The 22,074-nt window shown below is 44.5% G+C and overlaps 2 protein-coding genes and 2 gene segments (V, D, J or C); all 4 read right to left on the bottom strand.

Annotated features, from left to right (window-relative positions):
• Window positions 1-115: 115 nt before the first annotated feature.
• LOC132458161 (Ig lambda-2 chain C region-like) lies at window positions 116-2,420 on the bottom strand. The segment is given in 3 exon segments: window positions 116-636; window positions 1,234-1,297; window positions 2,355-2,420. Coding segments are annotated over 3 exon segments (456 nt in total).
• Window positions 2,421-5,472: 3,052 nt separating this feature from the next.
• On the bottom strand, window positions 5,473-7,785 carry LOC132458157 (immunoglobulin kappa constant-like). The segment is given in 4 exon segments: window positions 5,473-6,004; window positions 6,602-6,639; window positions 7,493-7,559; window positions 7,731-7,785. Coding segments are annotated over 4 exon segments (486 nt in total).
• A 3,058-nt stretch (window positions 7,786-10,843) lies between these two features.
• On the bottom strand, window positions 10,844-13,843 carry LOC132458156 (immunoglobulin kappa light chain-like). The gene is made up of 3 exons (XM_060052691.1): window positions 13,598-13,843; window positions 11,973-12,036; window positions 10,844-11,375 (listed from the first exon to the last, which is right to left on the bottom strand). The coding sequence occupies exons 1-3, from the start codon at window positions 13,841-13,843 to the stop codon at window positions 11,050-11,052; spliced, it is 636 nt and encodes a 211-aa protein (XP_059908674.1). The 3' UTR covers window positions 10,844-11,049.
• A 2,343-nt stretch (window positions 13,844-16,186) lies between these two features.
• LOC132458155 (immunoglobulin kappa light chain-like) lies at window positions 16,187-19,079 on the bottom strand. The gene is made up of 5 exons (XM_060052689.1): window positions 18,946-19,079; window positions 18,445-18,503; window positions 18,207-18,273; window positions 17,316-17,353; window positions 16,187-16,718 (listed from the first exon to the last, which is right to left on the bottom strand). Exons 1-5 carry the CDS (start codon window positions 19,077-19,079, stop codon window positions 16,393-16,395), a joined length of 624 nt encoding a protein of 207 aa, XP_059908672.1. The 3' UTR covers window positions 16,187-16,392.
• Between the last annotated feature and the right edge of the window lie 2,995 nt (window positions 19,080-22,074).

Below are 22,074 nucleotides of genomic sequence, written 5' to 3'. Positions count from 1 at the left end.
AGCCTTCATTCACAATGATGATGAAACTTGTGTAATGAAGATTACATATGTTTGATATACTCATTGGTAGAAAGAGAATCAGATTTGACATGATTGGAAAATATAACAAGAAATATTGTGTTTTTTGCATTTTTATTTGAATCAACATGTGACAAAGCTAGGGGTAAAAACCAGAGAGCATAATGTCAATGAATCAAACACAAGTTATATTAATGTAAATCATCAAAAGCTGCAGAGTCACCTCAGACAGAGAGTCATAGAGCAGACGTGTCAGAGGAGAGCTGTATCTCCTCTCCATGCTGGAGGCACTCTACTCTGAACACTCTCCAGGATTCAGGGTTTGAGTGACAGGCTGCGTCTGGCCATTCTTACTGGCCTCACAGCTCACTGAGCCCGCCTTCCTCCACTGGTCTGCAGGGAGGTTCAAGGTGCTGCTCCAGCTGTAGTGGCCATCTTTCCCCAGGACCCCCAGGCTATCTGACACCCCCCCAGACCTGCTGCCGCACCCCACCTTCCAGCCAAGCTTCCAGTCTGAGGGGAAGCCCCCACTGGCCACACACACTAGTGTAGCACTGCCCTGCTCCAGCTCCACTCTGGAGGGAGGGAGGACGCTCAGCGTGGGCTGCACCACTCCCACTGGAAGAGAGAGAGAGGAGTGGACAACAGGCTCAGTTAACATCAGCCTCATAGGAGCACAGAGGGAAGGGAACATTAGCAATCATCAAGAAATATTGTTTCTTGTAACGTGGAAATGTATACAACCTTATTCATGACACATTTCAACTGTCAGGTTGCTTTTCTTAATAAGTCTTTCTTTCACTTCCTTTTTATTATATTTCATTTCGGATTTAGCAAGAAAATTCTATCAACTGGATATTTTAAGTACATCAATACATGATTACATATTATATTAAATAAATGATGACTGCATTTTTAGATTTCGAAACAGAAACTGAACGAAACTGTTTGGTCAAATTAATGAAGTTCAAAGTAACTCAATTATATTTGTAATAAATTATGAATTCTCACAATAAAGAAAGCATTTGAAAAACACTATAAACAATAACATTTAATGACTGAACTTCATCAGAGAAAAATGTTTACACTGTCATTAACCTTTCTTAAGAAAAAAATTCAAAATAAAGTTAAAAAGTAAATGTATATATATCTTTACAGGTAAGTTAGACAAAAGTTAGTACTATGTCAGATACAGAAAAGTCTCCTTGTACTTACAGTCAACGATGAGTTTGGTGCCTCCACCAAAAGTCCACCACAGTGATACAAACGCATTAAGAGGCTGTACAAAAACCTCCCGCACATTAAAGACTCATCTCACTGACACAAACACTCGCTTTTCACAGAAATCTATTAATTATTCAATATTTTACTCTCTACAGCTATTGTTTTTTCTACTTTAGATCGAATTAGTAGAATTAAAAAAAGATATAATATTTTAAAACAATCTTTGGAGTCTCACAATCAAACAGAACAAATAAACGAGCCAAACCAGTCCACAAATTGAACTTGTTAGACTTTCCAAAATGAAAGAATGGATGTAATAAACATGCATTTAATTCCAAAAAATTACGTTTTTATTTATTATAGCATTTTAGGTTCCGCTGTAATGAGTAACTTTTTTATAGCCTGCACAATTTTGAAAATTAATGAATTTCATACAAACCAAGATCGAATTAACAAGAAAAAACGTTATAGATTCCAATTCCAATTGTTTACACCAAATCAAATTTTATTCCAATGGTGTGAATGTAGAAGAGATACAGCGGTCCTCCCAGAATGTCTGCAGTCACTCTCACCCCCAGTCTGATGAGTGGAAACAGGTCATTTCCATATAGAGGAAGCTTTGCATGCTCAGATGAAACTGGGGTTCTGAGAGGGTTTAAAGTCTTCTGAGTTCAACACTGCAGGACTCTGAGCTGTCACTCAACACCCCAGAAACCGTGGCAACCATGAATCACCTCACCCTCCTTTTCTGGACAGTGGTCTGTGGATCCTTCACAGGTTGGTTCATTCCACTCAGTCAAGATGTGGACCATCCTTCTCTGTTTGCTTGTGTTTTATATTGGATAACTCAATGTTTGGTTTGTTTGTTTTCTACAGGAACCAGCAGTCAGGTGACTGTGACTCAGACACCAGTAGTGTCCTTTACTCCAGGATCCACGGTCACTCTGACCTGTAAAACAAACCCAGCGGTTTTCAGAGATAGTGATGGAGATGATTATATGTTCTGGTACCAACAGAAACCTGGAGAAGCCCCCAAGCTCATCATAAAATATACAAGTACACTTGTATCACCAACACCAGCTCGGTTTAGTGGCAGTGGAAGCAGCACTGACTTCTCTCTGACCATCAACGGCGCCCAGCGTGAAGATGCAGCAGTTTATCACTGTCAGAGTCTCCATAGTGGCGGTGTGTTCACACAGTGATTGAGAGCCGTACAAAAACCTCCCTCAGTCACACTGCGTAGACACTGAGCTGTTACAGCAGGAACCTGCTGCAGCTGCTGAGGGGGAAGAGACTCTGACACAGAGCGCTGAGCACAGAGCTGGCTCTAACCAGGGGCCTCAACCAAGAGCCAGCTTTAGATTCCTCAGCATTATTAAACATACAAGTACTACCTCAACTACCACGTAATACATACAAATACCACATCAACTACCACTTATTAGATACAACTACTACCTCAAGCACAATTGTATATATACAACTACTACCTCAACTACAATACTTTGCATACAACTCAAATGTCAACATATTGAAAACAACTACAACCTCAACGTCCATACATTACATTTACCCCCCCTCCCCCCCACCCCCCCCACCCCCCCCCCAGTCACACCTCAGCAGTAAGAAGACAGAGTCCTGGTTGGGGCCCCCCAGGCCCCAGAAGGTCGGGGATCTGGTCCTTCCATGGACGGCTGCTCCGTCTGCCCCTTCTCTCCAGTCCCCACCCTGGGGGGGTCCCAGACTCATCCCTATCACTGGTTCCCCACATGGAGTCCATCAACAGAGAGGCATTGGACCCCCTCAGAAACATGTCCAGACTGGGGCCGTCCCTCACTGCCCCCGTGGTAGAGACCCTCATCCACGCCTTCATCACCTCCCCTCTGGACGGGGGTCTTGGAGTCCCACTGGGGGGTCCCCACAGAGCCCTGGATTGGCTCCAGTATACCAATCCCCTCCCCCCCCCCCCCCTCATCCACCTCCACCGGCTCCCATAGGGGTCCAGTAGCACCTCCTCCTCCTCCTCCTCCTCCTCCTCCTCCTCCTCCTCCTCCTCCTCCTCTTCCTCACCCCCCAGTCCCTCTAGCCCCCGCTCCTCTCACAGCTCCTCAGCCCCTACTCCCAATCCCTCAGACCACGGACTGCTTTACCCCCCCACCCCCCCCCCCCGGGTTAGGGACTTCAGCTATGGACAGAGCCTTTAGGGTGGCTGCCCCCACTCTGTGGAACTCGCTCCCCGGGAGATCCTCAACGCTGGATCCATCTGCGCTTTCACAAGCTAGACTTTGGCACGTCTTTTTTTATTTATTTGTTTATTTACTGTTTTGATTGTTTTAATATATAATGTTTCATATTTTTTTGTTCTTTGTCACCCACATTTGAAGCAGCTTGCGTCCTGATGAAAGGAACGACTTTCTTATTATTATTATGAATAGATTCGAGCCAGCTTTATATTACATGAAACCTGAAGATGGTGGAGTTCATGGAATCAGACTTAATCGTAATGGTGTTGGTTGGAGAGAAGAGGCGCAGTTGGGCTGGTATGGAGACATGCACACATGCTGCTTTCACTGGATTCTCCAGAGACTCTTCTGAAAACCTCAGGCCTACATTTCCACTGACTTTCTGTCACTCAAGAGACACACGTGCACATATGCTAAAACTGGACATCATTTGAATAGCTGCAGCTCACTGCTCACAGAACACGTTTAAAGAAACACATATTTTAGCCATGTCGGTTTGGTCTTTGCCTCATAGACAGACATTATGAATATGTTTGCCCCACTCAGCACGCTAGTGTTCTTATGTCTTGGTGAGGGATACTGAATTTATTTTTGGACGTAATTTTCTATGTTTCTGAGATTGTATCTGCAGAAACCTGGACATCTCTCTGAACTACTATTATATGGATCGGCTCCAGTGTACCAATCCCCCCCCACCCCCCTCATCCACCTCCACTGGCTACCATTAAGGTCCTGTAGCACCTCCTCCTCGTCCTTGTCCTCGTCCTCGTCCTCCTCCTCATCCTCGTCCTGCTCCTCATCCTCGTCCTCGTCCTCCTCCTCGTCCTCCTCGTCCTCGTCCTCCTCCTCGTCCTCCTCGTCCTCGTCCTCGTCCTCGTCCTCGTCCTTGTCCTCTTCCTCCACCTCCTCCACCTCACCCCCCAGTCCCTCTAGCCCCCGCTCCTCTCACAGTCCCCCCCCCCCGGGTTAGGGACTTCAGCTATGGACAGAGCCTTTAGGGTGGCTGCCCCCACTCTGTGGAACTCGAGATCCTCAACGCTGGATCCATCTGCGTTTTTTTAAAGCAGCCTGAAGACCCACTTACTTGGCCTGGAATTTGGAACATGATCTTTTCTTATTTATTTGTTTATTTATTGTTTACATTGTTTCAAAATATAATATTTGACGTTTTTTCGTTCTTTGTCACCCACATTTAAAGCAGCTTGCGTCCTGATGAGTGGAACGACTTTCTTATTATAAGTATTATGAATGGATTGAAGCCACCCAGCTATTTATTAAATAAAACCTGAAGATAGTGGAGTTCATGGAACCAGTCTTTATCGTAATCGCGTAGTTCGGACATTAGAGGGCGCCATTGAGCTAGTATGGAGAAATGCGCACATACTGCTTTCACCGGAATCTCCAGAGACTCCTTGAAAACCTCAGCCCTATATTTCCACTGACTTTCTGCCACTCAAGAGACACACGTGCAGATCCGCTAAAAATTGACATCATTTGAATGGCTACACATCACTGCTCACAGAATACGTTCAAAATACACATTTCCTTGCGACGTCGGTTTGGTCTGACTCATAGACGGACATTGTGAATATGTTACTGTTTCCCCCACTCATCCTGCTAGGGTTCTTATGTCAGGGTGGGAGAACCTGAATGTCTTTTGAGACCTACTTTTACATGTTTCTAAGTTGGTGTCTGCAGAAATCTGGACATCTCTCTGAACTATTATTATATGAAGTGACAGAAGTCAGTCTGACAGTGAGCAGCAGTGGCTCTATGACTGACACTGGTCCACTGAATACAGTGAACACACTTTAGAACGACATCCCCACAACCAACACTTTGCTCATTCAGAGATACACACCGACTTCTTTTAAAATGGTGGGTAAATTTGTTTGATGAAGATGGCAGAGGTTTTATTTGCTCATTAGAAGCCACATTAATTCGAAAATGCAGAAGATAAATGATAGTTAATGATGACAAGAAAGAATTTATTCTTTAAATCTTTATTAAATGTTCAACATGTGACCAACACAAGCAAGGGGTAAAATCCAGAGAGCATCATGTTAATGAATCAAAGACGTGTTATATTAATGTAAATCATCAAAAGCTGCGGTGCCACCTCAGACAGAGAGACTATAAGCAGACGTGTTAGAGGAGATCTGTATCCTCCAGTACTTCCATGCTGGAGCCTCTCTACTCTGAACACTGGTCAGGATTCAGGGTTTGAGTGACAGGCTGCGTCTGGCCATTCTTACTGGCCTCACAGCTCACTGAGCACGCCTTCCTCCACTGGTCTGCAGGGAGGGTCATGGTGCTGGTCCAGCTGTAGTGGCCATCTTTCCCCAGGACCCCCAGGCTATCGGACACCCCCACAGACCTGCTGCTGCCCCCCACCTTCCAGCCAAGCTTCCAGTCTGAGGGGAAGCCCCCACTGGCCACACACACTAGTGTAGCACTGCCCTGCTCCAGCTCCACTCTGGAGGGAGGGAGGACGCTCAGCGTGGGCTGCACCACTCCCACTGGAAGAGACAGAGAGGAGTGGACAACAGGCTCAGTTAACATCAGCCTCATAGGAGCACAGAGGGAATGGAACATCAGCAATCATCAAGGAATATTGTTTCTTGTAACATGGAAATGTATACAACCTTATTCATGACACATTTCAACTGTCAGGTTGCTTTTCTTAATAAGTCTTTCGTTCACTTCCTTTTTATTATATTTCATTTCGGATTTAGCAAGAAAATTCTATCAACTGGATATTTTAAGTACATCAATACAAGATTACATATTATATTAAATAAATGATGACTGCATTTTTAGATTTCGAAACAGAAACTGAACGAAACTGTTTAGTCAAATTAATGAAGTTCAAAGTAACTCAATTACATTTGTAATAAATTATGAATTCTCACAATAAAGAAAGCATTTGAAAAACACTATAAACAATAACATTTAATGACTGAACTCCATCAGAGAAAAATGTTTACACTGTCATTAACCTTTCTTAAGAAAAAAATTCAAATTAAAGTTAAAAAGGAAATGTATATATATCTTTACAGGTAAGTTAGACAAAAGTTAGTACTATGACAGATACAGAAAAGTGTCCTTGTACTTACAGTCAACGATGAGTTTGGTGCCTCCACCAAAAGTCCACCACAGTGATACAAACGCATTAAGAGGCTGTACAAAAACCTCCCGCACATTAAAGACTCATCTCACTGACACAAACACTCGTTTTTCACAGAAATCTATTAATTATTCAATATTTTACTCTCTACAGCTATTGTTTTTTCTACTTTAGATCGAATTAGTAGATTTAAAAAAATATATAATGTTTAAAAACAATCTTTGGTGTCTCACAATCAAACCGAACAAATAAACGAGCCAAACCAGTCCACAAATTGAACTTGTTAGACTTTCCAAAATGAAAGAATGGATGTAATAAACATGCATTTAATTCCAAAAAATTATGTTTTTATTTATTATAGCATTTTAGGTTCCGCTGTAATGAGTAACTTTTTTATAGCATGCACAATTTTGAAAATTGATGAATTTCATACAAACCAAGATCGAATTAACAAGAAAAAACGTTATAGATTCCAATTCCAATTGTTTACACCAAATCAAATTTTATTCCAATGGTGTGAATGTAGAAGAGATACAGCGGTCCTCCCAGAATGTCTGCAGTCACTCTCACCCCCCGTCTGATGAGTGGAAACAGGTCATTTCCATATAGAGGAAGCTTTGCATGCTCAGCTGAAACTGGGGTTCTGAGAGGGTTTAAAGTTCTCTGAGTTCAACACTGCAGGACTCTGAGCTGTCACTCAACACCCCAGAAACCGTGGCAACCATGAATCACCTCACCCTCCTTTTCTGGACAGTGGTCTGTGGATCCTTAACAGGTTGGTTCATTCCACTCAGTCTAAATGTGGACCACCCTTCTCTGTTTGCTTGTGTTTTCTATTGGATAACTCAATGTTTGGTTTGTTTGTTTTCTACAGGAACCAGCAGTCAGGTGACTGTGACCCAGACACCAGTAGTGTCCGTTGCTCCAGGATCCACAGTCACTCTGACCTGTAAAACAAACCCAGCAGTTTACACATATAGTACTAATCAGTATCTAAACTGGTACCAACAGAAACATGGAGAAGCCCCCAAGCTCATCGTAAAATTTGTAAACCAACTTGTATCACCAACACCAGCTCGGTTTAGTGGCAGTGGAAGCAGCACTGACTTCTCTCTGACCATCAACGGCGCCCAGCGTGAAGATGCAGCAGTTTATCACTGTCAGAGTTACCATAGTGGCGGTGTGTTCACACAGTGATTGAGAGCCGTACAAAAACCTCCCTCAGTCACACTGCGTAGACACTGAGCTGTTACAGCAGGAACCTGCTGCAGCTGCTGAGGGGGAAGAGACTCTGACACAGAGCGCTGAGCACAGAGCTGGCTCTAACCAGGGGCCTCCACCAAGAGCCAGCATTAGATTCCTCAGCATTATTAAACATTCAAGCACTACCTCAACTACCACGTGTTACATACAACTACCACCTCAACTACCACTTATTAGATACAACTACTACCTCAAGCACAATTGTATATATACAACTACTACCTCAACTACAATACTTTGCATACAACTCAAATGTCAACATATTGAAAACAACTACAACCTCAACGTCCATACATTACATTTACCCCCCCTCCCCCCCACCCCCCCCACCCCCCCCCCAGTCACACCTCAGCAGTAAGAAGACAGAGTCCTGGTTGAGGCCCCCCAGGCCCCAGAAGGTCGGGGATCTGGTCCTTCCATGGACGGCTGCTCCGTCTGCCCCTTCTCTCCAGTCCCCACCCTGGGGGGGTCCCAGACTCATCCCTATCACTGGTTCCCCACATGGAGTCCATCAACAGAGAGGCATTGGACCCCCTCAGAAACATGTCCAGACTGGGGCCGTCCCTCACTGCCCCCGTGGTAGAGACCCTCATCCACGCCTTCATCACCTCCCCTCTGGACGGGGGTCTTGGAGTCCCACTGGGGGGTCCCCACAGAGCCCTGGATTGGCTCCAGTATACCAATCCCCTCCCCCCCCCCCCCCTCATCCACCTCCACCGGCTCCCATAGGGGTCCAGTAGCACCTCCTCCTCCTCCTCCTCCTCCTCCTCCTCCTCCTCCTCCTCCTCCTCCTCCTCCTCCTCCTCTTCCTCACCCCCCAGTCCCTCTAGCCCCCGCTCCTCTCACAGCTCCTCAGCCCCTACTCCCCGTCCCTCAGACCACGGACTGCTTTACCCCCCCCCCCCCCCGGGTTAGGGACTTCAGCTATGGACAGAGCCTTTAGGGTGGCTGCCCCCACTCTGTGGAACTCGCTCCCCGGGAGATCCTCAACGCTGGATCCATCTGCGCTTTCACAAGATAGACTTTGGCACGTCTTTTTTTATTTATTTGTTTATTTACTGTTTTGATTGTTTTAATATATAATGTTTCATATTTTTTTGTTCTTTGTCACCCACATTTGAAGCAGCTTGCGTCCTGATGAAAGGAACGACTTTCTTATTATTATTATGAATAGATTCGAGCCAGCTTTATATTACATGAAACCTGAAGATGGTGGAGTTCATGGAATCAGACTTAATCGTAATGGTGTTGGTTGGAGACAAGAGGCGCAGTTGGGCTGGTATGGAGACATGCACACATGCTGCTTTCACTGGATTCTCCAGAGACTCTTCTGAAAACCTCAGGCCTACATTTCCACTGACTTTCTGTCACTCAAGAGACACACGTGCACATATGCTAAAACTGGACATCATTTGAATAGCTGCAGCTCACTGCTCACAGAACACGTTTAAAGAAACACATATTTTAGCCATGTCGGTTTGGTCTTTGCCTCATAGACAGACATTATGAATATGTTTGCCCCACTCAGCACGCTAGTGTTCTTATGTCTTGGTGAGGGATACTGAATTTATTTTTGGACGTAATTTTCTATGTTTCTGAGATTGTATCTGCAGAAACCTGGACATCTCTCTGAACTACTATTATATGGATCGGCTCCAGTGTACCAATCCCCCCCCACCCCCCTCATCCACCTCCACTGGCTACCATTAAGGTCCTGTAGCACCTCCTCCTCGTCCTTGTCCTCGTCCTCGTCCTCCTCCTCATCCTCGTCCTGCTCCTCATCCTCGTCCTCGTCCTCCTCCTCGTCCTCCTCGTCCTCGTCCTCCTCCTCGTCCTCCTCGTCCTCGTCCTCGTCCTCGTCCTCGTCCTCGTCCTCTTCCTCCACCTCCTCCACCTCACCCCCCAGTCCCTCTAGCCCCCGCTCCTCTCACAGTCCCCCCCCCCGGGTTAGGGACTTCAGCTATGGACAGAGCCTTTAGGGTGGCTGCCCCCACTCTGTGGAACTCGAGATCCTCAACGCTGGATCCATCTGCGTTTTTTTAAAGCAGCCTGAAGACCCACTTACTTGGCCTGGAATTTGGAACATGATCTTTTCTTATTTATTTGTTTATTTATTGTTTACATTGTTTCAAAATATAATATTTGACGTTTTTTCGTTCTTTGTCACCCACATTTAAAGCAGCTTGCGTCCTGATGAGTGGAACGACTTTCTTATTATAAGTATTATGAATGGATTGAAGCCACCCAGCTATTTATTAAATAAAACCTGAAGATAGTGGAGTTCATGGAACCAGTCTTTATCGTAATCGCGTAGTTCGGACATTAGAGGGCGCCATTGAGCTAGTATGGAGAAATGCGCACATACTGCTTTCACCGGAATCTCCAGAGACTCCTTGAAAACCTCAGCCCTATATTTCCACTGACTTTCTGCCACTCAAGAGACACAGGTGCAGATCCGCTAAAAATTGACATCATTTGAATGGCTACACATCACTGCTCACAGAATACGTTCAAAATACACATTTCCTTGCGACGTCGGTTTGGTCTGACTCATAGACGGACATTGTGAATATGTTACTGTTTCCCCCACTCATCCTGCTAGGGTTCTTATGTCAGGGTGGGAGAACCTGAATGTCTTTTGAGACCTACTTTTACATGTTTCTAAGTTGGTGTCTGCAGAAATCTGGACATCTCTCTGAACTATTATTATATGAAGTGACAGAAGTCAGTCTGACAGTGAGCAGCAGTGGCTCTATGACTGACACTGGTCCACTGAATACAGTGAACACACTTTAGAACGACATCCCCACAACCAACACTTTGCTCATTCAGAGATACACACCGACTTCTTTTAAAATGGTGGGTAAATTTGTTTGATGAAGATGGCAGAGGTTTTATTTGCTCATTAGAAGCCACATTAATTCGAAAATGCAGAAGATAAATGATAGTTAATGATGACAAGAAAGAATTTATTCTTTAAATCTTTATTAAATGTTCAACATGTGACCAACACAAGCAAGGGGTAAAATCCAGAGAGCATCATGTTAATGAATCAAAGACGTGTTATATTAATGTAAATCATCAAAAGCTGCGGTGCCACCTCAGACAGAGAGACTATAAGCAGACGTGTTAGAGGAGATCTGTATCCTCCAGTACTTCCATGCTGGAGCCTCTCTACTCTGAACACTGGTCAGGATTCAGGGTTTGAGTGACAGGCTGCGTCTGGCCATTCTTACTGGCCTCACAGCTCACTGAGCACGCCTTCCTCCACTGGTCTGCAGGGAGGGTCATGGTGCTGGTCCAGCTGTAGTGGCCATCTTTCCCCAGGACCCCCAGGCTATCGGACACCCCCACAGACCTGCTGCTGCCCCCCACCTTCCAGCCAAGCTTCCAGTCTGAGGGGAAGCCCCCACTGGCCACACACACTAGTGTAGCACTGCCCTGCTCCAGCTCCACTCTGGAGGGAGGGAGGACGCTCAGCGTGGGCTGCACCACTCCCACTGGAAGAGACAGAGAGGAGTGGACAACAGGCTCAGTTAACATCAGCCTCATAGGAGCACAGAGGGAATGGAACATCAGCAATCATCAAGGAATATTGTTTCTTGTAACATGGAAATGTATACAACCTTATTCATGACACATTTCAACTGTCAGGTTGCTTTTCTTAATAAGTCTTTCGTTCACTTCCTTTTTATTATATTTCATTTCGGATTTAGCAAGAAAATTCTATCAACTGGATATTTTAAGTACATCAATACAAGATTACATATTATATTAAATAAATGATGACTGCATTTTTAGATTTCGAAACAGAAACTGAACGAAACTGTTTAGTCAAATTAATGAAGTTCAAAGTAACTCAATTACATTTGTAATAAATTATGAATTCTCACAATAAAGAAAGCATTTGAAAAACACTATAAACAATAACATTTAATGACTGAACTCCATCAGAGAAAAATGTTTACACTGTCATTAACCTTTCTTAAGAAAAAAATTCAAATTAAAGTTAAAAAGGAAATGTATATATATCTTTACAGGTAAGTTAGACAAAAGTTAGTACTATGACAGATACAGAAAAGTGTCCTTGTACTTACAGTCAACGATGAGTTTGGTGCCTCCACCAAAAGTCCACCACAGTGATACAAACGCATTAAGAGGCTGTACAAAAACCTCCCGCACATTAAAGACTCATCTCACTGACACAAACACTCGTTTTTCACAGAAATCTATTAATTATTCAATATTTTACTCTCTACAGCTATTGTTTTTTCTACTTTAGATCGAATTAGTAGATTTAAAAAAATATATAATGTTTAAAAACAATCTTTGGTGTCTCACAATCAAACCGAACAAATAAACGAGCCAAACCAGTCCACAAATTGAACTTGTTAGACTTTCCAAAATGAAAGAATGGATGTAATAAACATGCATTTAATTCCAAAAAATTATGTTTTTATTTATTATAGCATTTTAGGTTCCGCTGTAATGAGTAACTTTTTTATAGCCTGCACAATTTTGAAAATTGATGAATTTCATACAAACCAAGATCGAATTAACAAGAAAAAACGTTATAGATTCCAATTCCAATTGTTTACACCAAATCAAATTTTATTCCAATGGTGTGAATGTAGAAGAGATACAGCGGTCCTCCCAGAATGTCTGCAGTCACTCTCACCCCCCGTCTGATGAGTGGAAACAGGTCATTTCCATATAGAGGAAGCTTTGCATGCTCAGCTGAAACTGGGGTTCTGAGAGGGTTTAAAGTTCTCTGAGTTCAACACTGCAGGACTCTGAGCTGTCACTCAACACCCCAGAAACCGTGGCAACCATGAATCACCTCACCCTCCTTTTCTGGACAGTGGTCTGTGGATCCTTAACAGGTTGGTTCATTCCACTCAGTCTAAATGTGGACCACCCTTCTCTGTTTGCTTGTGTTTTCTATTGGATAACTCAATGTTTGGTTTGTTTGTTTTCTACAGGAACCAGCAGTCAGGTGACTGTGACTCAGACACCAGTAGTGTCCGTTGCTCCAGGATCCACAGTCACTCTGACCTGTAAAACAAACCCAGCGGTTTACAGAGATAGTGATGGAGATGATTGTATGTTCTGGTACCAACAGAAACCTGGAGAAGCCCCCAAGCTCATCATAAAATATACAAGTACACTTGTATCACCAACACCAGCTCGGTTTAGTGGCAGTGGAAGCAGCACTGACTTCTCTCTGACCATCAACGGCGCCCAGCGTGAAGATGCAGCAGTTTATCACTGTCAGAGTTACCATAGTGGCGGTGTGTTCACACAGTGATTGAGAGCCGTACAAAAACCTCCCTCAGTCACACTGCGTAGACACTGAGCTGTTACAGCAGGAACCTGCTGCAGCTGCTGAGGGGGAAGAGACTCTGACACAGAGCGCTGAGCACAGAGCTGGCTCTAACCAGGGGCCTCCACCAAGAGCCAGCATTAGATTCCTCAGCATTATTAAACATTCAAGCACTACCTCAACTACCACGTGTTACATACAACTACCACCTCAACTACCACTTATTAGATACAACTACTACCTCAAGCACAATTGTATATATACAACTACTACCTCAACTACAATACTTTGCATACAACTCAAATGTCAACATATTGAAAACAACTACAACCTCAACGTCCATACATTACATTTACCCCCCCTCCCCCCCACCCCCCCCCCACCCCCCCCCAGTCACACCTCAGCAGTAAGAAGACAGAGTCCTGGTTGGGGCCCCCCAGGCCCCAGAAGGTCGGGGGTCTGGTCCTTCCATGGACGGCTGCTCCGTCTGCCCCTTCTCTCCAGTCCCCACCCTGGGGGGGTCCCAGACTCATCCCTATCACTGGTTCCCCACATGGAGTCCATCAACAGAGAGGCATTGGACCCCCTCAGAAACATGTCCAGACTGGGGCCGTCCCTCACTGCCCCCGTGGTAGAGACCCTCATCCACGCCTTCATCACCTCCCCTCTGGACGGGGGTCTTGGAGTCCCACTGGGGGGTCCCCACAGAGCCCTGGATTGGCTCCAGTATACCAATCCCCTCCCCCCCCCCCCCTCATCCACCTCTACCGGCTCCCATAGGGGTCCAGTAGCACCTCCTCCTCCTCCTCCTCCTCCTCCTCTTCCTCACCCCCCAGTCCCTCTAGCCCCCGCTCCTCTCACAGCTCCTCAGCCCCTACTCCCAATCCCTCAGACCACGGACTGCTTTACCCCCCCACCCCCCCCCCCCGGGTTAGGGACTTCAGCTATGGACAGAGCCTTTAGGGTGGCTGCCCCCACTCTGTGGAACTCGCTCCCCGGGAGATCCTCAACGCTGGATCCATCTGCGCTTTCACAAGCTAGACTTTGGCACGTCTTTTTTTATTTATTTGTTTATTTACTGTTTTGATTGTTTTAATATATAATGTTTCATATTTTTTTGTTCTTTGTCACCCACATTTGAAGCAGCTTGCGTCCTGATGAAAGGAACGACTTTCTTATTATTATTATGAATAGATTCGAGCCAGCTTTATATTACATGAAACCTGAAGATGGTGGAGTTCATGGAATCAGACTTAATCGTAATGGTGTTGGTTGGAGAGAAGAGGCGCAGTTGGGCTGGTATGGAGACATGCACACATGCTGCTTTCACTGGATTCTCCAGAGACTCTTCTGAAAACCTCAGGCCTACATTTCCACTGACTTTCTGTCACTCAAGAGACACACGTGCACATATGCTAAAACTGGACATCATTTGAATAGCTGCAGCTCACTGCTCACAGAACACGTTTAAAGAAACACATATTTTAGCCATGTCGGTTTGGTCTTTGCCTCATAGACAGACATTATGAATATGTTTGCCCCACTCAGCACGCTAGTGTTCTTATGTCTTGGTGAGGGATACTGAATTTATTTTTGGACGTAATTTTCTATGTTTCTGAGATTGTATCTGCAGAAACCTGGACATCTCTCTGAACTACTATTATATGGATCGGCTCCAGTGTACCAATCCCCCCCCACCCCCCTCATCCACCTCCACTGGCTACCATTAAGGTCCTGTAGCACCTCCTCCTCGTCCTTGTCCTCGTCCTCGTCCTCCTCCTCATCCTCGTCCTGCTCCTCATCCTCGTCCTCGTCCTCCTCCTCGTCCTCCTCGTCCTCGTCCTCCTCCTCGTCCTCCTCGTCCTCGTCCTCGTCCTCGTCCTCGTCCTTGTCCTCTTCCTCCACCTCCTCCACCTCACCCCCCAGTCCCTCTAGCCCCCGCTCCTCTCACAGTCCCCCCCCCCGGGTTAGGGACTTCAGCTATGGACAGAGCCTTTAGGGTGGCTGCCCCCACTCTGTGGAACTCGAGATCCTCAACGCTGGATCCATCTGCGTTTTTTTAAAGCAGCCTGAAGACCCACTTACTTGGCCTGGAATTTGGAACATGATCTTTTCTTATTTATTTGTTTATTTATTGTTTACATTGTTTCAAAATATAATATTTGACGTTTTTTCGTTCTTTGTCACCCACATTTAAAGCAGCTTGCGTCCTGATGAGTGGAACGACTTTCTTATTATAAGTATTATGAATGGATTGAAGCCACCCAGCTATTTATTAAATAAAACCTGAAGATAGTGGAGTTCATGGAACCAGTCTTTATCGTAATCGCGTAGTTCGGACATTAGAGGGCGCCATTGAGCTAGTATGGAGAAATGCGCACATACTGCTTTCACCGGAATCTCCAGAGACTCCTTGAAAACCTCAGCCCTATATTTCCACTGACTTTCTGCCACTCAAGAGACACAGGTGCAGATCCGCTAAAAATTGACATCATTTGAATGGCTACACATCACTGCTCACAGAATACGTTCAAAATACACATTTCCTTGCGACGTCGGTTTGGTCTGACTCATAGACGGACATTGTGAATATGTTACTGTTTCCCCCACTCATCCTGCTAGGGTTCTTATGTCAGGGTGGGAGAACCTGAATGTCTTTTGAGACCTACTTTTACATGTTTCTAAGTTGGTGTCTGCAGAAATCTGGACATCTCTCTGAACTATTATTATATGAAGTGACAGAAGTCAGTCTGACAGTGAGCAGCAGTGGCTCTATGACTGACACTGGTCCACTGAATACAGTGAACACACTTTAGAACGACATCCCCACAACCAACACTTTGCTCATTCAGAGATACACACCGACTTCTTTTAAAATGGTGGGTAAATTTGTTTGATGAAGATGGCAGAGGTTTTATTTGCTCATTAGAAGCCACATTAATTCGAAAATGCAGAAGATAAATGATAGTTAATGATGACAAGAAAGAATTTATTCTTTAAATCTTTATTAAATGTTCAACATGTGACCAACACAAGCAAGGGGTAAAATCCAGAGAGCATCATGTTAATGAATCAAAGACGTGTTATATTAATGTAAATCATCAAAAGCTGCGGTGCCACCTCAGACAGAGAGACTATAAGCAGACGTGTTAGAGGAGATCTGTATCCTCCAGTACTTCCATGCTGGAGCCTCTCTACTCTGAACACTGGTCAGGATTCAGGGTTTGAGTGACAGGCTGCGTCTGGCCATTCTTACTGGCCTCACAGCTCACTGAGCACGCCTTCCTCCACTGGTCTGCAGGGAGGGTCATGGTGCTGGTCCAGCTGTAGTGGCCATCTTTCCCCAGGACCCCCAGGCTATCGGACACCCCCACAGACCTGCTGCTGCCCCCCACCTTCCAGCCAAGCTTCCAGTCTGAGGGGAAGCCCCCACTGGCCACACACACTAGTGTAGCACTGCCCTGCTCCAGCTCCACTCTGGAGGGAGGGAGGACGCTCAGCGTGGGCTGCACCACTCCCACTGGAAGAGACAGAGAGGAGTGGACAACAGGCTCAGTTAACATCAGCCTCATAGGAGCACAGAGGGAATGGAACATCAGCAATCATCAAGGAATATTGTTTCTTGTAACATGGAAATGTATACAACCTTATTCATGACACATTTCAACTGTCAGGTTGCTTTTCTTAATAAGTCTTTCGTTCACTTCCTTTTTATTATATTTCATTTCGGATTTAGCAAGAAAATTCTATCAACTGGATATTTTAAGTACATCAATACAAGATTACATATTATATTAAATAAATGATGACTGCATTTTTAGATTTCGAAACAGAAACTGAACGAAACTGTTTAGTCAAATTAATGAAGTTCAAAGTAACTCAATTACATTTGTAATAAATTATGAATTCTCACAATAAAGAAAGCATTTGAAAAACACTATAAACAATAACATTTAATGACTGAACTCCATCAGAGAAAAATGTTTACACTGTCATTAACCTTTCTTAAGAAAAAAATTCAAATTAAAGTTAAAAAGGAAATGTATATATATCTTTACAGGTAAGTTAGACAAAAGTTAGTACTATGACAGATACAGAAAAGTGTCCTTGTACTTACAGTCAACGATGAGTTTGGTGCCTCCACCAAAAGTCCACCACAGTGATACAAACGCATTAAGAGGCTGTACAAAAACCTCCCGCACATTAAAGACTCATCTCACTGACACAAACACTCGTTTTTCACAGAAATCTATTAATTATTCAATATTTTACTCTCTACAGCTATTGTTTTTTCTACTTTAGATCGAATTAGTAGATTTAAAAAAATATATAATGTTTAAAAACAATCTTTGGTGTCTCACAATCAAACCGAACAAATAAACGAGCCAAACCAGTCCACAAATTGAACTTGTTAGACTTTCCAAAATGAAAGAATGGATGTAATAAACATGCATTTAATTCCAAAAAATTATGTTTTTATTTATTATAGCATTTTAGGTTCCGCTGTAATGAGTAACTTTTTTATAGCCTGCACAATTTTGAAAATTGATGAATTTCATACAAACCAAGATCGAATTAACAAGAAAAAACGTTATAGATTCCAATTCCAATTGTTTACACCAAATCAAATTTTATTCCAATGGTGTGAATGTAGAAGAGATACAGCGGTCCTCCCAGAATGTCTGCAGTCACTCTCACCCCCCGTCTGATGAGTGGAAACAGGTCATTTCCATATAGAGGAAGCTTTGCATGCTCAGCTGAAACTGGGGTTCTGAGAGGGTTTAAAGTCCTCTGAGTTCAACACTGCAGGACTCTGAGCTGTCACTCAACACCCCAGAAACCGTGGCAACCATGAATCACCTCACCCTCCTTTTCTGGACAGTGGTCTGTGGATCCTTAACAGGTTGGTTCATTCCACTCAGTCTAAATGTGGACCACCCTTCTCTGTTTGCTTGTGTTTTCTATTGGATAACTCAATGTTTGGTTTGTTTGTTTTCTACAGGAACCAGCAGTCAGGTGACTGTGACCCAGACACCAGTAGTGTCCGTTGCTCCAGGATCCACAGTCACTCTGACCTGTAAAACAAACCCAGCAGTTTACACATATAGTACTAATCAGTATCTAAACTGGTACCAACAGAAACATGGAGAAGCCCCCAAGCTCATCGTAAAATTTGTAAACCAACTTGTATCACCAACACCAGCTCGGTTTAGTGGCAGTGGAAGCAGCACTGACTTCTCTCTGACCATCAACGGCGCCCAGCGTGAAGATGCAGCAGTTTATCACTGTCAGAGCTTCCACTATCCTAACAGTGTCTGGGTGTTCACACAGTGATTGAGAGCCGTACAAAAACCTCCCTCAGTCACACTGCGTAGACACTGAGCTGTTACAGCAGGAACCTGCTGCAGCTGCTGAGGGGGAAGAGACTCTGACACAGAGCGCTGAGCACAGAGCTGGCTCTAACCAGGGGCCTCCACCAAGAGCCAGCATTAGATTCCTCAGCATTATTAAACATTCAAGCACTACCTCAACTACCACGTGTTACATACAACTACCACCTCAACTACCACTTATTAGATACAACTACTACCTCAAGCACAATTGTATATATACAACTACTACCTCAACTACAATACTTTGCATACAACTCAAATGTCAACATATTGAAAACAACTACAACCTCAACGTCCATACATTACATTTACCCCCCCTCCCCCCCACCCCCCCCACCCCCCCCCCAGTCACACCTCAGCAGTAAGAAGACAGAGTCCCGGTTGGGGCCCCCAAGGCCCCAGAAGGTCGGGGGTCTGGTCCTTCCATGGACGGCTGCTCCGTCTGCCCCTTCTCTCCAGTCCCCACCCTGGGGGGGTCCCAGACTCATCCCTATCACTGGTTCCCCACATGGAGTCCATCAACAGAGAGGCATTGGACCCCCTCAGAAACATGTCCAGACTGGGGCCGTCCCTCACTGCCCCCGTGGTAGAGACCCTCATCCACGCCTTCATCACCTCCCCTCTGGACGGGGGTCTTGGAGTCCCACTGGGGGGTCCCCACAGAGCCCTGGATTGGCTCCAGTATACCAATCCCCTCCCCCCCCCCCCCTCATCCACCTCCACCGGCTCCCATAGGGGTCCAGTAGCACCTCCTCCTCCTCCTCCTCCTCCTCCTCCTCCTCCTCCCCCTCCTCCTCCTCCTCCTCCTCCTCCTCCTCCTCCTCCTCCTCTTCCTCACCCCCCAGTCCCTCTAGCCCCCGCTCCTCTCACAGCTCCTCAGACCCTACTCCCCGTCCCTCAGACCACGGACTGCTTTACCCCCCCACCCCCCCACCCCGGGTTAGGGACTTCAGCTATGGACAGAGCCTTTAGGGTGGCTGCCCCCACTCTGTGGAACTCGCTCCCCGGGAGATCCTCAACGCTGGACCCATCTGCGCTTTCACAAGCTGCCTGAAGACCCACTTACTGGGCCTGGACTTTGGAACATGATCTTTTCTTATTGATTCATTTATTTATTGTTTTGATTGTTTTAAAATATAATATTTCATATTTTTTTGTTCTGTGTCCCCAACATTTAAACCAGCTTGGGTCCTGATAAAAGGAACAACTTTATTTTTATTATTATGGATAGAATCTAGCCTGCAATATGTTGATTTAAACCAGTAGACGGTGGGGTTCGTGGAATCAGTTTTTATGTAAATGCGTTGGTTTGACACTAGAGGGTACCAATGAGCTGGTATTAATACATACGCACATACTGCTTCCACTGGATTCTCCAGAGACTCTTCTGAAAGTCTCAGCCCTACATTTCCACTGACTTTCTGTCACTCAAGAGACACAGGTGCACATCTGCTAAAACTGGACATCATTTGAATAGCTACGGTTCACTGCTCACAGAATACGTTTAAAGAAACACATCTTTGAGCGATGTCGGTTTGTTCTTTGACTCATAGACAGACATTATGAATATGTTACTGTTTCCCCCACTCAGCATGCTAGGGGTTCTAAGGTCTGTGTGGGATATACTGATTGTCTCTTGAGACATACATTTACATGTTTACAAGATGGTGTCTGCAGAAACCTGGACATTTCTCTGGACTTCTATTACATGAAGTGACAGAAAGTCAGTCTGACACACATGGGTCATTGCAGCAGCAGTGGCTCTATGACTGACACTGGTCCACTGGATACACTGAACACACTTCACAACGACATTCACACAACCAACACTTTGCTCATTCAGAGATACACACCATACCTTTAAGCCTTCATTCAAAATGGTGATGAAGCTGGTCTAATCAAGATAACCTTTATTGGATATACTCATTGGTGTAAGGATTAATCCACAGACACAGCAGTTACACGATTGGAAAATATCACAAGAAATATTGTACTTTTTGCGTTTTTATTAAATGTTCAACGAGTGACAAATCCAAGCAAGGGGTAAAAACGAGAGAGAATAATGATAATGAATCAAACACGTGTTGTTTCAATGTAATTCAACAAAAGCTATAGTGCCACCTTGGACAGAGAGAGATAAAGCAGACGTGTCAGAGGAGATCTATCCTCCAGTACCTGGATAGATGACCTGTAAAACAAACCCCAAGCTCTTCATAAAATATGCAAACCAGCTTGTATCACCAACACCGGCTCGGTTTAGTGGCAGTGGAAGCAGCACTGACTTCTCTCTGACCATCAACGGCGCCCAGCGTGAAGATGCAGCAGTTTATCACTGTCAGAGTTACCATAGTGGCGGTGTGTTCACACAGTGATTGAGAGCCGTACAAAAACCTCCCTCAGTCACACTGCGTAGACACTGAGCTGTTACAGCAGGAACCTGCTGCAGCTGCTGAGGGGGAAGAGACTCTGACACAGAGCGCTGAGCACAGAGCTGGCTCTAACCAGGGGCCTCAACCAAGGGCCAGCATTAGATTCCTCAGCATTATTAAACATACAAGTACTACCTCAACTACTACGTATTACATACAACTACTACTTCAACTGTCACGTATTACATACAACTACTACCTCAACTATCACGTCTTACACACTACTATTTAATCTACCACGTATGACATACAACTACTATGTCAACTACTAAATAGAACGACTACCTCAACTACCACAAATATCATACAACTACTACCTCAACTACAAGATATTACACACTACTACCTCAACTACAAGATATTACACGCTACTACCTCAACTACAAGATATTACACGCTACTACCACAACTACAAGATATTACATACAACTGCTAATTGAACTACCACATATTACATACAACTAAAACTTCAACATAATGAATGCATCTACAACCTCAACTTAGACACATTAAATGGCCTTATTTATTTGTTTATTTATTGTTTTGATTGTTTTAAAATATAATATTTCATTTTTTTTTTTTTTTTCGCCCACATGTAAAGCAGCTTGGGTCCTAATGAAAGGAACGACTTTTTCAATATTACTATGAATAGAATCAAGCCTGTAGATGGTGGAGTTCAGGGAATCAGTCTTTACTGTAATGGCCTTGGTTTGGTACAAGAGGACGCCATTGAGCTGGTATGGAGACATGTATACATACTGCTTTCGCTGGATACTCCAGAGACTCTTCTGAAAGTCTCAGCCCTACATTTCCACTGACTCTCTGTCACTCAAGAGACACAGATGCACATCAGCTAAAACTGGACATCATTTGAATAGCTACAGCTCACTGCTCACAGAATACGTTTAAAGAAACACATTTTTTAGCGTTGTCGGTATGGTCTGTAACTCATAGACAGACATTATTAATATGTTACTGTTTCTACCACTCAGTATGCTAGGGTTATTATGTCCTGTTGAGAGATACTAAATGTATTTTGAGACGTATTTTTACC

Source organism: Gadus macrocephalus, chromosome 5 (assembly GCF_031168955.1).
Source record: "Gadus macrocephalus chromosome 5, ASM3116895v1".
In the NCBI taxonomy this organism is placed as follows: domain Eukaryota; kingdom Metazoa; phylum Chordata; class Actinopteri; order Gadiformes; family Gadidae; genus Gadus; species Gadus macrocephalus.
This window is presented reverse-complemented; position numbering and strand designations above follow the sequence as displayed.